Below are 18,247 nucleotides of genomic sequence, written 5' to 3' on the forward strand. Positions count from 1 at the left end.
CAAAAGATTTGTGATCAAAATTAAAACTATATTGAATTTTCATTCTCACACATTTTTGCGAATGTGTACATTCCTCCAAATTCTACTTTCCAGTTTTAATTATGTTTGCAGTCATTGTTCTTTGGTTGCTTTGGCACTTTAAAAAAATACTTTAACTGGGGTTAGTCTTCCTAAATACGTAAGAGTCTGCTGGATCAGGCCAATGGCCCATGAAGTGCAGCATGCTGTTCTCACAGTGGCCAACTAGATGCCTATGAAAAGCTCCAAAGAAGGACCTGAGCACAACAGCACTCTCCCCACTCATGACTCCTAGCAACTGGCTTTCAGAGGCATACCGCCTCCAAGAGTGGAGGCAGAACATAGCCATCTTGGCTAGTAGCCATTGATAGGCTTGTCCTCCATGAATTTCTCCTTCAATAATTTATAAAATTTTCAGAGACCATGTAATTATTGTGATGACTTCTTGGGGCCATAGAGCCAACCTGATTTAGCTACTCAGTGGTATCTGGTCAGTGCAAATGCAGGAGGCACTGGGTAGCAAAAATGTCAGATGTTCTGGTTACCAATCGGCTGGAGGTCTCCTAGAAAACATGGCTGCGTAAGCACCTAGATTTTAGTTCCTCACAGGCCAAGACTTTCTCACTGGTTCTGAAGGCAGATGGAGCAAAGATGTTAGAAGCTGCCCTCCCAGTTCTCAGATATTGCAAGGGTTACTCCTCCCCCAGGGCAAATGCTTTGATATCCTTTCTAGGGTGGTGGTGTTGGGATGAAGCCAAAATGGGAGGCAGTTTCTGAGGGGTGCACAAATGTTTACAAAACTCATTTCCCTGGTTCAGCTAAGCTTTTATCAAAAGGGCAGAAATCTACTTTAGCCACAATAGAGTTTATTTTGGTGCAGAAATATGCTAGTTAGTTATGTGAAAACACATGTGGTGTTGAAAGCATTACATCATGTTGTCTCTGAACAATGTGGTCTCATTCAATCACAGTTATTGGAGACCTGCTGCACTAGAGATAAACACCCCCACATAGCTCATTGTCTTACAATATGAGAATGATAGCAAGGAACAGGGCCCCAGATATCATCTGGCGTATCTGTAGACTTGCAATACTCAAATTCACTGAAACTGATGATAATTCAGTTTGCATTTTAAAGCTTCTCTATTGAGTATGTTCTATTGCTAAGCTATCATTAGAGTTGAGACGCTTCCCTATAATATCCTCTGTCTACTACCGCTCTGATCTTTTCTACATTTCTACAGAGCCAGCCCTACCAAGAGGCAGAGTGAGGTAGATGCCTCAGGTGGCAAATATTTAAGGGCAGCAAGTGGAGATCTGTGTGTGTGTGTGTGTGTGTGTGTATGCACGCACACACACACACATGCTATGCAACCTGTCCTGCACCCATTAAACTAAGCCGCTGCCTCTGGGGTGCAGCAGAGGATGGTTTCCCTTGAACTTGAAGAATTGAGTGCTATACACACCACCATGGAATATATCAGGTAGGATGACATGGAGCTCAGGAGAAGTACCTATCTTCATGAGGGTTGTTGCTTTAAAAGACTTGGAGCAGATCCACACTGTACATTTAAAGCACATTCAACATACATTTAAAACACATGGCATCCCCCAAAGAATTCTGGCAAGTGTAGTTTCCCCCTCACAGAGCTACAGTTCCTATCATCCTTAAAAGACTACATTTTCCAGGGCTTTTTTTCAGCTGGAACTCAACGGAACTGAGCTCCAGCACCTCTTAGGTGCGTTCCAGCAGCCCTTTAGGGTTTGACTGTACAGTGTGACAATTGGGTTGCTGCGGTGATCGTGTTGGCATAGTGATTGTAATTGTGGCTGCGTGCTGGAGGCGGAAGTCAGCAGCAGGGTTGCCAAAAGTGGCTGTTCCCCCTAAAAAAAAAGCTCAACAGCTTTGTGTGGGTGCTCAGCAAGTTCCAACACCTCTTTCTAGAAAAAAAAAAGCCCTGACAGTTACCATGATTCTTTGCTAGAATTCATGCGCTTTAAAATGTGCATTGAATGTACTTTAAAAGTATGGTGTGGATCTGCTCTAGTTCTCCAAAGGTGGGAAGAGTCTAGGAGGCAGAGGCTCAAAAGGCCTCAGCTTCACTTCCAACCCTTGTTGGGGCAGGTTGCTCACTTGCCCTGAGAGCTACTCCTCGGGGTGAGAGGACAGGCTGCACTTGAAAATGTAGTGTGATAAAAATCCATTTTACAACCCACAAGTGTGTATCGTGAACATTAGGTAGGAAATGACCGACTGATTGTGCTCTGTCAGTTGCTTCATACATTCTGATATGTCTATGCACCCTATGCATGTTGACTTTTTTTAAAGGGTTATCTTTACTCCTAGAAAGTAAAAAGTTGGACATTTTGAGAGAATGGGCAGTATTCAACTAAGTCTTACTCAGAGTGGAACCATTAAAATTAATGGGCCTATCATGTTCATTTATTTTAATGGGTCTACTCTTGAGTAAAACCTGCTTGAATACCACTCAATGGATGTAGGAATGTACTCTCCAACATTTAGGGTACTACACTTGGCACATTTGTGAGTGAGGTGCAAGCAGATGCATAATCCCACTGTCCAGCCACAGGTTCAGTACATACATTTTGGTGAATATGTGCACAGACGTAGTGCATCAGCATGAAGAGGCAAGCACAGATAGTTTACCTGTTCACAGATAGGGTCAGCTGATCCAGGCAAGCTTTGATCTTGTTTTGTGCTTCTAGATGTGTCATGTTTTCTGTGCTCTCGCCATTAATTGACAAGATGACATCACCTGGGCAAAGGCTGGCAAGGGCGGCTTTACTTCCAGGATTAATCTGCATGAGAGAAAGAAAAGTTTAATTACTATGAAGTTTTAATAGCGAGCGACTCAGATTTGTTCCTCAACATAAACTGCATGTGGAGAAAAAGCAGATGCAGGAAATTTATTGACTTTTATTCTTGTTGGGGTTGTGAGAGTAAAGAAAGCAGAGTAGAAACTGGTAGAACAGTTTTTAGAGCTTCCCTGAGCAAGCAGCTTTGAACTGAGAGAGCCAGCAGAAAAGAACAGAGAAACCCACAGGAAAACTGCTGATCCATTACAAACGGCCAAAGTCTCTCTGCAATGATTTCCAGCTCATTAGGATTGTAACTAAGGTTAAAATGTATGGGCTTATTTCTTTCTCTTTAGAGTACCATATGTTATGTGGCCAGCATCATGCCTACTTTGAGTTAAACAGCTCGGTGAACTTAGTCTCCATTGACAATACTTCAGGTTAGAAGCTTGAAACCCAGGCCATGATTGTATAGCCAAGTATCACTGGAGAATCACTGGAGTCAATAAAGAGTGTTAAGGATGCTTATGGAATTTGCGTCTGCTGGATTTTTGAGATTTTACTCTACTGAATTAGGTTTCACCCAACAATGTTCTCATGCTCTTTGATCCTGTAGAGACTTCCAGCACCATGTATTCATGCTCCTTGTTTGCGAGCACATCCGGCGGTTGCCATACAAGAGTCCACCAGTGCAGCATTTGTACTCCCACACAGTTCCATGGCCTGGTGAATAAGGACCATAGAGTAGTGGGAAGTCAATGCTGCATTATGGGGGAGGTGTGTACTAGCAGAGACGTGATAAAGCATATTTTCTGTCCAATATGTAGCTGAAGACAAAGTATGTAGATGTTCAAGTTGGGCATTCCAGCACCAGACAACAGCCACAGGGATAACTTGCACCTTGCTAACTTATTAGTGATATTCTGGGGGGAAATGTTACAATTGAGACTCATTCAGAAGCTAGATAAATCCAAGCTGAATCTTATACTGTGAGCAGACTGCAAATGCATTTGGCCCTTGGAAACCCCCGTTTTTATTACCAAGGTTCACTGTTTTGTCACATGCTTTGGATCAGCTCATTCAGTTCAAGGGACAAATGAGAAATTGTTTCTGTAATTGAAAGAAACAGTCAACATGGTGGCAACTATTCTAATAGCCTTCTGCCAGGGTGTTATCTTCCACAACAACTTTCCCTGACTGCTGTTCAGATTACCTGTCACTTTCCAGTCATGCATGAAATATCATGCTGTTTATTAAATCTTTATCGCTTCCCCTCCTGCTGTTTTTGTATTAATGCCAAAATCTTGCAAAGCTTGTAACTCCCTTTGAGGGAGGCTAATGACACATCCTGTAGTTTGAATTTGTAGTTTGAATTTGAAAGAAAAATGGGGAGTGGATTCTACACTCCAAAATGAAACAAAGTTTTCCTTGAACCACTGGGTATCAGAACAAATAATCTATTATGATATAATGGAAGTAGATCAGTGGCCAATGAATTTGTGAACAATTTAACTCCATGTTTACCCTCTAGCTTTCTCCACAGTCATTCACAGCATCTGTTATTGCTTCCAAGCACAATTGCCATGAAAAGCTAGACTCCTATGGTAATAATAATAATAATAATAATAATAATAATAATAATAATAATTATTATTATTATTTTATTATTTCTACCCTACCCATCTGGCTGGGTTTCCCCAGTGTTAGCTAATGACACATTTCTCTGGAGTTTTGGTTAATTATATCTTGCTGCATTAAGAGATCATTCTTATTGCAACGACCATAATTCTGTTTCCTCAAGAGATGTGTAACTTCTTTTAAATAAGCTGAGAATGATTTTCTTACAAATAAACAAGCACTTGCTGCTTAATATGGATCATGGATCATGGATCACTTGCTACTTAATATGGATCATGGATCAAAACTTTCACTACAGTCGTTTTTAGTTAATAGCTTACTGTAACTATATACGACTTTTCTGTTAATTCACAGAAAGCCAGTAATAATTTAAAGTAACAGAACAAATAAACAACAAACAACAATAAAAGAGCAGAATTCTCTGAAGCAGGCTTTTCAGAAACGAATTGCATAGCACATGAATGATGAAAGATTGGAAACCTGTTTTCTTTAGGTTAGATGAGTGTTTTTTATATACAAATGATTGAGGGTGCCATCACAAAACAAAATTAAGTATAAAACAGAGGTAAGGTCCGAGCCACAAAACAAAAACCCAGCGTTTTCTGTTTGAATTTAGCAAACCCCTCAATCCACAGAAGGCAAGCATCCTCCTTGTCTTTCAGACCATTCCCCTCATCTCTCTTTCTTCCCCTCCCCCATTAACATCAGCACTCAAATGTGTGCAAGATTGGCACTGCAGAATTGTCAATTAGAACTGTGTCAGGTTAGGACTATAATCCTGCCCAAGATTAAAAAGCCTTTCTATCCATACCTTCAGGTACTCCTAAGGCAGTGTTTCCCAAACGTTTTTGGGCAACGGCACACCTGTTTACTGAAAAAAAATCTCGCGGCACACCACCATTAAAGCCCCGCCCCGTGACGTCAGCGCGCAGCGTCACGCCGGGAGGGACGCACAAAAGTGAAAGTTTTTTCCCTCCCCCTTGCTGGGGAACCTCCAAGCTTTGGGGGTGGGAGGAGGCAGCAGAGCGAGGGACTGAGGGACGGCGGCAACTGAGGCGGCGGCGGCTGAGGCAGAGCTGGGAAGGGGGTTTCCAGGGGACACGGCAGCTCCTCGAAAGGCTTCTCTCAGCTGCGCTCAATCCGCCTCGGAGAGGATTTCCCCTCCGGTCCCATGCGTTCGTTTGGGGCATCGCTCCGGCTGCTCCCTCTCCCGCCGCGCAGGAGCGATGCCTCTCTCTGGCTCTCCCTCCGCGCAGGCTGAGGGAGGGAGGGAGGGGCGCGTGTGACCCGTCTCTGCTGGGAGACCAAACCCAGCGAGGCAGAGTCGCGCGGAGGCGCCCAGGCAGCGCTGCCGGCTGCGAGGAGGAGCGCCAGGCAGCAGCAGGAGGCGCGGCCTCTCCTCGCCGCCGCCGCCCCGCCTCTCGCCGCCCGACTCGCCCGCCTCCCTCCAGGCATCTCGCGGCACACGAGGCAACGTCTCACGGCACACTCGTGTGCCGCGGAACACCGGTTGGGAAACACTGTCCTAAGGTGACAATACTCTACAGGTCCTTTTCTGTGATGGCCCACCACCTCTGGAACTTTCCCCTGTTGAATAGCTCCCTCACTCCTTACATTTAAAAGGTAAAGGGACCCCTGACCATTAGGTCCAGTCGTGGCCGACTCTGGGGTTGTGGCGCTCATCTCGCTTTATTGTCCGAGGGATCCGGCGTACAGCTTCCAGGTCATGTGGCCAGCATGACTAAGCCGCTTCTGGCGAACCAGAGCAGCGCACGGAAACACCGTTTACCTTCCCGCTGGAGCGGTACCTATTTATCTACTTGCACTTTGACGTGCTTTCGAACTGCTAGGTTGGCAGGAGCAGGGACCAAGCAACGGGAGCTCACCCTGTTGTGGGGATTCGAACCGCCAACCTTCTGATCGGCAAGTCCTAACCTCTGTGGTTTAACCCACAGTGCCACCTGTGTCCCATTCCTTACATTTAGGAAGGCACTTAAACCTTTTTTTTTTTAATCAGGCTTTGGAACTCCCCTAGCTACAGTATTTTGGCTGCTATCTAATCTGCTATGGTTTTGGGTTGTCTGTTATATTCCTACTTTATATACACCTCAGCAGCTGTATAAGAAGCATTTTATTCAGCTTCTCAAGCTTTCTATTTCATAAAAAAACACTCTCATGCAGCAACCCTGGAAGTATGTACTGAAAGAGTCACTTTTCTATTCAGATGATGTACTACATAACTTAACAATATTACATAGATGCTGTGTCATGAAACCTAAACATTCAGCCTGCCCCTTCTAGCCATTGCCTTTTATTAAACCCCTTATAGGCCAGTTTCTTTCAGAACTGAGATGGTGATGAGAGGAAGTTGATGAAATAGCTTATTGATGACTTTTAAAGAATTAGATTTTTAAAAAGCATAAAAAGAACACCTGTGTAGCAACATATTTTTATTAACCAAAGCACAAACACTAAAATGTCCCATAAAATGGTTTAAGTTTAGAATTGTCCCTAACTAGCAGTTCCTTAAGAAGGAGATCAGACAAAAACTGTACAGTGGTACCTCGGGTTACAGATGCTTCAGGTTACAGACGCTTCAAGTTACAGACTCCGCTAACCCAGAAATAGTACCTCGGGTTAAGAACTTTGCTTCAGGATGAGAACAGAAATCGTGCTCCGGCGGCACAGCGGCAGCGGGAGGCCCCATTAGCTACAGTGGTGCTTCAGGTTAAGAACAGTTTCAGGTTAAGAACGGACCTCCGGAACGAATTAAGTACTTAACCAGAGGTACCACTGTATATAAATGCTCCTAATGTGGTGTAGTGGCTAGAGTGTTGGGCTAGGTCCTGAGAGACCAGGATTCAAATCACCATTTTGCTCTGCCCTGAAGCTTACTGGGGGACCCTGAGTCCGTCGCTGTCTCTCAGCCATTACCTCCAGCCTGGTTCCTTGCTTTTCATCTGTTTGCGTGATTACTGCGGTTGGGTTGACACATGAGGGAAATGAAGTCATGACCTCCGAAGGTAAGATATATTGTTTGCATTTTCTCTGGTTTAGCATAGTGTTAGGGACTGAACTATGAATCAGAAAGAGTTTACTGCGTGTCAGTTAGCAGACACAGGGTACCCAATCTGGATTGTAACCACAATGAGGGGCAAAAGGTTAGAGCCACCTACTATCCCTTTAGGGTTCCAGCATAGATCAAACCCTCCTACACATGCTGTTTACTGTTAAAAAGCCCTTCAACAATTGCTTGTTTTGAGAATGGTACTGCATCTAGTTTGGCTGTCAATGATAATACAATTTTCTGTGCTAATTATTGCTGTAATTTTTCTCCTTGCTTTTTTTTTTTTACAAAATATAGAAAAGAGTCCTGAGTAAATCATATTTCAGTACAATGCATGGCTGGTATTTTATACTGGTTTGTTTGCAAACACCCTGTGCTGTTCCAAAGGGTCCCTCAACTCCCAATAATGTCTTTTTGCAGGGTGCATGTGGGTACAATGGTGGAAGGAGCCAGGAAAGCCTTACTGCATGAGTGGAGTTCTGCTTGCTCTTCTTTGAATCCAACCCAATGAGTGGCAAAGGAACACTAAATATTTCCAGTTAATTGTGCGAGCTTGGTAAAGGAAAGGCAAGAGTTAGGGTTGTGTTTTTGATTTTTTTTATAAGGTCTTGTAATCCCATTATCCCTCCAACCTTCTGAACGCTACTACCCACAACTTCTCTTCTAGCCATGAATGTGGGAGAACAGGATCAATGACTGCCTTTGTGAGGGCTGCTTCCATCGGCTGATGTGTGGAGTGCTCAGCTCTGTCCCCTGGAGACTGACACATTTCCTTCACATTCACAGTATAAAGCTATCCCTCTCCAGAGATTGCAAGAGCCTGCTGCTAAAATGTATGGTTTTAGTTATGAATCTTGTTGCCAGCCAAGAAGAGCTGAGTTATCTCACGAGTGAGGAAAAGGGAAGCAGAGCACCACAGTGCCTGGCTTCCCCCATCCATGTCATCTTCTAATGGTAGAATTATATGTTTCGGTTACAGGAATCATATGGCTGTTGCCAAAAGCAGCAGCCTTACAGCTCTTTCTCCCTCCTCCCCCGCAAACATTTAACAGTACAAAGCATATAATGTGCCAATCCCAACCCTTGAAAGCCAAGGGAATCAATTGGAGAATGGATAAAGAGACTCTCAGCTCAGTGACATCATGTCACACATTTTGTACCAAAGGTTATGGGAAAGATAGGAAGTGGAGACATAGGGCTGGTGTTTTTGAGGGCCGGTGGCAAGTATGAGGGCTGTAACCAGGGCTGGCCCAAGACATTTCAGCTCCTCAGGCAACCCCAGAATGGAGCTACCCCTCTCACTGCCAGTGAAGGAGTGAGTGAAGGTCAACATTAGGAATGGATTGGGGGAAAGAGAGGAAGATCAACATCGGGATCTACTGGCCCTGGGTACCTTGCCACCTGAAACAATCGCCTCACTTGGCTCCATGCGTTGGCCACCCCTGACTGTTAGGGAATGCACAAATGTAGAGCATTTTCCTTTCTCAGTGGGCCTTCTTCTATTCAGGGATGAGCCCTAGTGGGCCCATCTGGTGACTGTGACAACTTGTTACAAGAACTTTTCAAACCCATCTGCCAATCTCAAAAGCCAAAGCAGGGGACCCTTATTTACAGGAATCTCTATTCCTATTAGAGTGTTTACCCTGTGCCACCCAGTGCTGAAAAAATATTTTTAAAGAGAGCCCAAGAGGTACCACATGCACCCAGCCCAATAAAGCCATTGTGCTTGTCTAATTAAATTAAACAAATCTCCCTCATTTGTGAATCATAAAATTAGGACCTCTTGATGCACTCACTCAGATGTCTCTAACAATATAAATATATTTGTATTCTTTGTGTATCAATTTATCACTGGCAATTATATATATATATATATATATCTTAGTGCCATTTCTGTAATTCAATTCACTGCCTTCTGTTTATTCCCTTTTAGAGCTTTTGCACAACAAATGGTTGAGTATGAAAACAATCCTTTTAAAACTGGATGTTGTTGTTTTTGCTTCTTTTGAATAAATATAAGCAGAGTAGCTGGACTGATCTGATTACTATACCAAGCTATTAAATTTACATATTGTAAATATACTTATGTGTTAGCAGCATCACTGTCATAAACTGGGAACCTGTCCTATTCCCATTTTATTTCAGGTACAAGGTTTGGACTCAGTGACACTTTCTATTTTAAAATGTTTTTGGTTGTTTTTCTGTTGAAAATGTCAAATCATGACAGTCTACTTGAGAAATGGATGAAATGGTTTCAGGCCTTGGTTCAAAGTGGGAACCTTGATGTTTGCATATTATTTCCACAGAAACTTGGAGCACCTGCGTCAGGAGAACAATAGTTTAAACTTTGTTTTTAAAATACTGATGTCATTACACTAACATTGTAAAAGTTCTGTAAATCCCCTCCATTAGGCTGAATGTGTTTTGTTTTGTCCAGCTTGGCAAAGGCTGAAAATGTTTAGGGTGTGTGAGGTTTATTTTGTTAAGCTTCCACCAAGGTCAGACCTTGAAGGAATGGAACAACATGAATCATTCCTTCCGTCTGATTTCCTATCCCAGATTATCAGTGGGGCTGATTAATTAAAGTAATTCATTTTATGCACAAAGTCAAGATTATCTTAGTTTTCTGTGGGGGGGGAAGCACTATTAAGTGCATAAGGTAAGGGTAGTTCATGATGATGTTCAAAAGCAGGGAAATTTAAAACTGAGCCATAAAGACCCGCACATTGCTACTTAAGAAATAGAACTGAATTTTCTACAGTAAATCCAAAACCTAGTAATTTATCAGGAGCCAACCACTGTTAAATAGAGGAAATAATAACCATTAATGCAGCTACACCGTTTTTGTTGAGAAACACCACCCATGCTGTATTGCATGATTAAATTATACACATGGATTACATGATAGTGCACAAGTAGATCTACAAGCATATTCCAGCTATAAGACACAAAGGCTTCTTTTGTAGTCTCTACAACCATAGCAGGCGCTGTAACTCTCCAACAGTTTGACTTCACCCCTGTCTCCCAAGACAGATGGATGTCAGCCAACCAATATTTTCCTTGCTTCAAATTAACACTCAAAAGCTACATTTGCTCTGGTGTATATATCTGTAACGTTTTATGGCATTGATAGTTGTTGGCATATGTTCCCAACCTAAACACAAATGACTGTGATATTCATGAGCTGGAAACATCTCCCTTTAGCACAGGGGGTGCTCATGGGCATCAGTGTGCCCACCAATATATCCTATGATACCCATGAAAGGTTTCAGTAAATATTCCCTCAAAAATCCACATGAGAGACTGCTTGGACTTCCTGCTCAGCTCCTGTTTGCATTAGTTCAGCTCCCTTAAACATGATCACATTTCATGGATGCCAAGATTGGACATTCATCCTACCATCTCCTCTGGCAGTGGCTGATGTACGCGCATTTCCCCCATTGATGGCGAAGGGACAAACCTGCATTATTTTATGGTTCTGTCTCTTTTTGTGCTTTCTTTGATGAAGCAGCCATTACACTATGCCACCATGGCAGCCATGTTTGTGCAATGTCATGTAGTGGGGGGTGGGGCCAGGGAGACCATGGCCCCAGGCGCAAATTTATGAGGGAGCGCAACCAGGCACCTCCACATCAGGCTCCTATCTTGAGCCCAGAGCTGTAGGGAGGCAAGCCACACCTGGACCAGGCCTTTGGTGCTGGGCAGTGGCAGTGCCTCCTCATGGCTGGCAGAGGGACAGCTGCACTTGTGCCACCACCACCCACAGAAGAGCCAGGGAGGAAGAGGAAGGCGGGAAAGCTATGCCAGAGCCACGTGTGTTGCCCAGAGTGCCTAGCTGCAAGGACAGGAGGTCAAGGTGACACAGGTTGGCGCTAGTTTGCAAGGAGAGGCTTCCTTGATTAGATGCTGGCCAGCAAATGGACTGATTGCTGCCCAGTCCACCAGGGTGTCAGGGAGCCGACAGGGAGAGCAGGTTGTTCATAAGTCAGAGAAAGAGAGAGAAACACTTGAACAAAGAACACACAGAAGGTAATTCTGTCCTAACAAAGCAGTTGTTCAGTGGGGCACAGCAAGCTGTCAGCGGAGAAACTGCCAGAGTAGCCTTGAAGGAGAACTGCAGGTTCTATCTTCCCTCTGTCATCACTATCAGCACCTACATCAAAACTGGGAACCTCCTCACCCTGTCCTGTCTCTTTGCTATCCCTCAAGCACTCTGCTTCTAGCAGATCCCTGCCTGTCCTCTCCTCTGAGGTGAGACCAGAGTCCCACCACTAGTCCGCAGGCTTGAAATCCTCTTCCTCTGTGCCTTCCCTCTTGGTTGAGTGGATTCCACCACTCTTCCTCATCCAGCCAGTTCTTAACACAGGGGGATGCAACACTTGCCCTGCCCCAGGCTCCAGCTACCTGTTCTACACCTCTGACACCATGCTCCAATTGCAGCAACTTTGTGACTAGCCCTTTGTCCAAATTCCAGATGTGCCCACTGGCCTAAAATTTTCACAGTGCCTGGTTAGTGGGGCTTAATTCTGAGTAAACATTTATAGGATTGCTCTGTAAGGCTGTGGTCCAATGCACATTTGTTGGGGAATAAACCTCACAACACAGTGAGACTAATTTCTGAGTGAACCTGAACAGGATCACACTTAAAACCGCTTAAGAATAGGTTATCTGATGGTTCTCTGGATATGATAAATTCCATTAAGACCAAAGGGTGGCAAGGAGAATGGCAGAGAGCTAGCAAACATTTTTTAAATAAACAAAAAGTTTTGATGCCTAGAGACCAATTGCTTTCCCTCTGGGCATATCTATTATGTGCTTGTTTAACAGATGTCTGTATTATTTTACTCACTCCTCATCAGTACCTTGTCACATGTTCCTTGCCTGCTACTACTCAAGGTCTGTGTTATTAAAATCCCCCCATTAAAGTAATGGGATTTGGGGAAAGCCTATCTAAATTAAGAAGAATATATAGAGTTTTGCAGCCAAATATATTCAAATTGACTGTAACAATTACAAATAGAATAGTTTTGAAAAGTTATTCATTTGCCTGTCTTTGACATTTTGTTTTAGGATTGCTGGATGTGATTCCCATTTACTGCAGCGACTTCTTCCAGACTGAATGCAGCTAAAGGGAATGAATTTTGCAGGCTGCATGGGGGGAAACACCTTTTAGCAGCTGTTTCTCCTTGCAATGTATGTGACAGCTTTATGAGCCATTATGTATACCTATCCCAAACACAAAATGGCTACAAAAGTGATATAAAAAAGGCAAGTTATCTATTTGGCTTCAAAGAGAAATGTTCAGTCCTTTAAGACACTCCCAAGATCCAAAGTTCACAAACTTTTGCAATGAAAAGACAAAGGAGGTCAGTATTTTTGACACAACAAATACTCAAAATGGAATGGTCTAAATAGTATGTCTAAGTACCATGTTTGCTAACTCATTTACCAAATTCTGTATTTTTGTGATAAAATACTGTTTTAATACTAAAAAAAAATTCCTCGCTGCTTTGTAATATACATAAGACTTTTACGTATCCATTTTTCAAGGCAGCCTGAAGAAGAAATGGGTAACAACTTATTGTAGGATTACTTTATATTTCAATTTGAGATTAAATGTTCCCTATGTCTCTGGGACAGTAGCTGATGTTCTATATTAGGAAAAGAGCTTGGGATGTGTTGAATAGCTTAGCTTGAGCAGAGTAAACATTTTGTTGTTGGGGGAGGAGGATTCAAAGTTGATTTTTATTAACTACTAAAATGGTCATAATCTCAGATGAAGTTGCTTCAAAAGGCCTCTCTGAAAGGCAAAATGCAGCCCTACTCTTTAATTACTAACCATTGGGTTAAATCATAGCAAGGTTAACTTTGTATTAACAAGCCTGTACCACACAACGTGCCAAATTCTGCACTGTCTCCTCTCCCTGAAACTCAGTTTATGAAAACAAGATTTCAAAAGTGTTGCTGCAGGCGGAATCTAGTGCGACACTGGAAAGCTGCTGGCCAGGTGGTCACATGTCATGTGCTTTGTGTTTCCAGGTGAATAAGAAATAGTACCTCAATTGTTTTCTTATCACATGAGATTATTGTACTGATTCCCTTTCTCAAGCTGAGGTGGGGAAGAGACTTTAAAATATAAAGCTCGGTTATTTTAAAACAGATGATTTGTTTTGTATTCGAAAGCACTGTTGTTTTTCTCCTTAGGGGAAAAAAAAGAGTGCTAGGATTTGAAAAAGATGGCATGACTCCAGCCATGACTATAGCCACCACAATGTAAAGTCTGCCCGGGTTCCTTGCATAGCTTGCAGTAGGCCTACAAGAAAAATCTTTACAACTACCCAACCATTTGGCACCCTCCTAAATAGTAAGGGAGCATCCCTCCATGCTTAACAGAAGTTGAACAAGCTTTGATCTGATTAACAGGACTGGCAGGTCCTGTTGATCACTGACTGGCAAGATGGCTCATGATGGATAGCTCGGTCAGTAGAGCAGGAGACTCTTTATCTCTGGGTCATGGGTTTGAGCTCCATGTTGGACCAAAGATTCTGGCATTGCAGGGGGTTGGACTAGATGACCCTCGTGATATCTTCCATCTCTACAATTCTATTACAGTCATTCTTCAGGTTAAAGTTGCTTCAGGTTGAGCGTTTTCAGGTTATGCTCCGTAGAGACCCAGAAGTAATGGAATGCATTACTTCCAGGTTTTGCCGCTCGTGCATGCACAGACGCTCAAAATGATGTCACGTGCATGTGCAGAAGTGGTGAATCGCGACCTGCAGATGCAGGTTGTGTTCCGCTCTGGATGCTAATGGTGCTCCAGAACAGATCCCATTTGCATCCAGAGGTACCACTGTATTCTATGGCTCATTCCGTTTCAAAGTGCTCCAAGCTGCCCTTTTGTTCTCATTAGCCCCAGCTCTGTTGACATCACCTGCTGCTGGTCTTATCACATGAATTTCTATCCTCCAGCACAGTGAAATCACCTTTGAGATAAGTTCAGGTGTCTAGAAGTTTCTTGCTTTTAAGGCCTCCCTTGAGCTTTTCTTCTCATTAGATCTGGCTGAGAGCCAGCTTCAGTCTCCTCCGACCTGAAATTTTCAGCTCACAGAAATTTCATTCATATTCTGTTCCTCTCTCATCTCATCTTCAGGCCAATATGCCTAGGAACATCTGGTTGGCCTCTGTGACACTAGGATGCTGGACTCACATGTGGCCTCAACAATAAAACTAAGGAATATTTCTAGCACCTATGACCCCCATACTTCTGTAACATCACAACAGTTCAGTTCAGGGGGCAAAAGTTGGTCAGCGGCTGGCAACTACAGTAGCTCAATAGAAACTTCATATTTAGAAGTACGGAATGCTGGATCCTGGGCAGAAATGATAGATATCCCCCATCAGCTTTCAAATTTTCATATCACAGATTTATATGAACCCTGGTCTGATCTAGCAATTCATATCTTACTTTTTAGCTTCCTTAATATCTGTGGAAAACTCAGTCTGACAGGTATTGCTTAGCCTGGCTGTACCTTTTCTTTCTTCTCCCAGCAAGCCCTGTTACATTTTCCCCTTGAAAACTGACAACAAATACATATTCACTGCTTTTAAAATACCGTTATAGTAGGCACCAGGAATGGTTTGCAGAAAGAGTCAAACAGGGAATTAATTAGCTGGAGTGGGTGGGAGGAGTGCCTGAAGGATGCTGGTTGGATACTCTTTGCATTTTTATGTAGGAACATAAGTAGAGCCTGATGGATCAGGCCCACCCAGTCCAGCATCCTAGTGTCACAGAGGCCAACCAGATGGCTATAAGAAAACATGCAAGCAGGCCATTTGGCTTGTGAGTGGTGTATATGTGAAAAGGACAAATGTAAGAGCAAAAGAGAAAACTACCGGTACATCCACAAATTTGCATGGGTCTCTATTTATGTATTTCAAATTTGAACCACTGAAAATATTTACAGCATTTTGAATTGACATTTGCATCCAGAGCCTATGCATTGTTTACTCAGAAATGTATTTAACTCTGTTTAAAGGGGTTTACTTCCAAGAAAGTGTGTATAGGATTGCAGTCATTGTGTGGGGGATGGGGGAGAGGGAAAGAATCAGATGCTCCCTAGTATCTAAATATATGGTTTCTGTTAGAGGCATGTTTTGAAGTAGGCACTTCAAAAATTCCAAGAGAGTAGGACACCTTGCCAGTTACTGGACTCCTGTTGGAAACAGTTTCCTCATTTCTTAAAACCACTGTTTCCCTGTGGTACATTCTCTTGCTTCATGAAGATCAATAAGGGTTCATATATCCATATCTGGGAGAGGGATTTTTGATTTACTGAACTGTGGGCCAAACACAGGACATTTTTCATTATAATAAAGCAAAAAAATTAAAATAAATGCCATTTTCACAAGGAAATCCAGAGATCTTGTACGGAGCAAAAGAACTAGGAATACTTCAGGACAGGATCTCCAATATATAACGCCACAATCCTAAAGGTAAGTATTACATTGATAGCTCAGGAGTAGCTGTGCCAGAACAGAACATAGTAGGAATAGGGCCATGCTATCTACAGTACCCAGATGTGGATGTTTTCACAGTGGCCAAACTGACTGAAGTGTAATGCTGCCTTGGGATAAATAAAATTAAATGGTGAAATAACTATCCCTACCCGTTTTTACATTATACAATGTCAGACCTGTGTTTTTCTGAAACACTTCTAGTAATCAAACATTCTGATCAGTAGGCGCTTTATTGGCATTTCAAGCCACCCTTCAATCATATTCTGTTGGTGGTTAATAGTTAGTAATGGTTATTATGCATATGAGTCCAGAATTATCCTAAGCTTGTTTCTCAGACATTTTAGGACGCTGCCCTGTTGTATGCTTAGGACTGTAAGCTGAGGTGAACAGCCCAATCCAAAACAAGTTAACTTCATAGCTAAGACCCACGACTGTCAGGAAAACTTACTTCCCAGTCAACATGAATGGGATTAGCTTGTCTAAACCAGATATTAAAGTCATGCACCCCAGGTATAATTTCAGGAGAGCCATTCCTGATAAATGACTGGTCCAAGGATTGCCTTGCCTACACAGCGCTGGAAAATGCTGAGACCCAAGCAGAAAAGAGATAAACAGCAGATAAACCCAATCGCTTCAAAGGCTGGAGGTTCCCTGCTCTGCGCTGACGCGCTGCATTCATTGGTGGGCCAAACACAACACCCAGTCAGACCACTTGGTGCAAACTCTTTCACTTGCTTCACATCTCAGGCGACCCAGCAGCAACCCATCGCTGTTAAAGGAAAACATCTTTTTCTGGCCCTCTCAGCAGCCCGCTCTTGTTTTTAAAGATCCACGGTTCCAGGTTCTCCTTCTCCTTTAAATCTAAGTCGCTACCCAGCTTTGCTTTGCACACACTCCGATCCCAAATAATAGCCCTCTTCTCCACTTACAGCACCGGAGAGGAAACTCCTGAGTTTTGAAACCAAAGCAGCTGGGCAAAACCAGCCTCCTGCCTCAGCACCCCTGAAGGCGGGTCTTGATCCTGCCTCCTCCGTCGTCTTAAGTTTTCACAAGCCACGCCACCCTCCCGCATCCAGCAGCGACGAGCGGAACTCGAGGCGCGCAACAAGTGCCTCTGCGGGGAGCGATGCTCCACGGAGCGCTTGGCGTCCCAGGAATGCCGCCTTTGTTGCTGCTGCTGCTGCTCCCCGTCGCGACTCAGTTGCCTCAGAGGCTGCGGCGCCCGGGAGGCAAGACGACGGGGCATCGTCGTCTCCCCACCCCGCGTCGGTTGAGAGCCCAATGGCGCAAAAGGCTTGCTGGTTTCCCTCGCCTCACGCGCTGCCCAAACTGACCGAGTTCCCCCCTTCGCCTCGCGGCGCGCAGGTCGTCGTCCCCTCAGAAGGCAGCCCAGCCGAGCCCAACGCGGGTCAGGGCATGGTGACAGCCTCGCGCCGGCCGGTGCCTGAGAGGCTTCTCAAGGCAGCAGCCAGCCCGTTTCCCCCCACACTGAAGAAAACGAAAGGGATGCGGTTTTCCCCCTCGGGAGACTTACCCTGGAAATGGTCAGCGGGGTGCTGAAGTCCTTGCCCCCGACCAGCCGGAAGCCCCACGGCGAAGGGCCGCTCAGAGCCACTGTCTGGGGCATGGCGGGGCGCCTCAGTACGAGAGAGAAAGCGAGCGAGCGAGCGAGAGAGAGAGGCTGAAGCCTGAGGAGGGGGAAGCGGCGCCTGCTCCGCTCACTCTCCGCTCGCTTCTCCCAAACTCAGCTGCTTTCTAATCCACTTAAAGCGACTGCTAATCTCCGGTCCGGCCTGACGTCTCTCTGTTTCTCCACCTCGGGGAGAAGAGGAGGAGGAGGAGGCGGGAGAGGAGAGGCGGGGAGAGGCGGGTCGCTTGGCGCGCAGGGCGGTCGGGGCTTCGGAGTCCGACGGGTCGCTCTCAGGTGTCCTCAGGATGACCCTCCCGCTCCAAGGAGCCCTGTTGGAGAAGCTGGAGAACTTCTCTCCCTCAGGCTTTCTACTCAGGGCCCTTCTCTTAGCTATAGGAGTTGGATAGCAACACACACAAGCCCGCCCTACCTGTTGTTTTCTCACCAAGGACTAGTGGGTTGCTCACCAGTTCTCGAATTACACAGATGAAGAAATGAGCAGCCTGGGCTCAATATAGAACATTTCTTACCTTCACCTTACATGGAAAACATTCCCCAGG

General features: G+C 44.4%; 1 protein-coding gene across 1 annotated transcript in view; it reads right to left on the reverse strand.

Annotated features, from left to right (window-relative positions):
- PDLIM4 (PDZ and LIM domain 4) overlaps positions 1 to 17,893 on the reverse strand; it is a 61,530-nt gene extending 43,637 nt beyond the window's left edge. The window contains exons 1-2 of the mRNA XM_081894421.1: positions 17,592 to 17,893; positions 2,687 to 2,838 (exon numbers count right to left, since the gene is read on the reverse strand). Of these exons, the coding sequence (XP_081750547.1) occupies positions 2,687 to 2,838; positions 17,592 to 17,684 (245 nt within the window). The 5' untranslated portion in view covers positions 17,685 to 17,893. The remainder of the gene's footprint in view (positions 1 to 2,686; positions 2,839 to 17,591) is intronic.
- Positions 17,894 to 18,247: the final 354 nt, after the last annotated feature.

This window comes from Podarcis melisellensis (assembly GCF_964234715.1).
Source record: "Podarcis melisellensis genome assembly, chromosome: 2".
NCBI lineage: Eukaryota > Metazoa > Chordata > Lepidosauria > Squamata > Lacertidae > Podarcis > Podarcis melisellensis.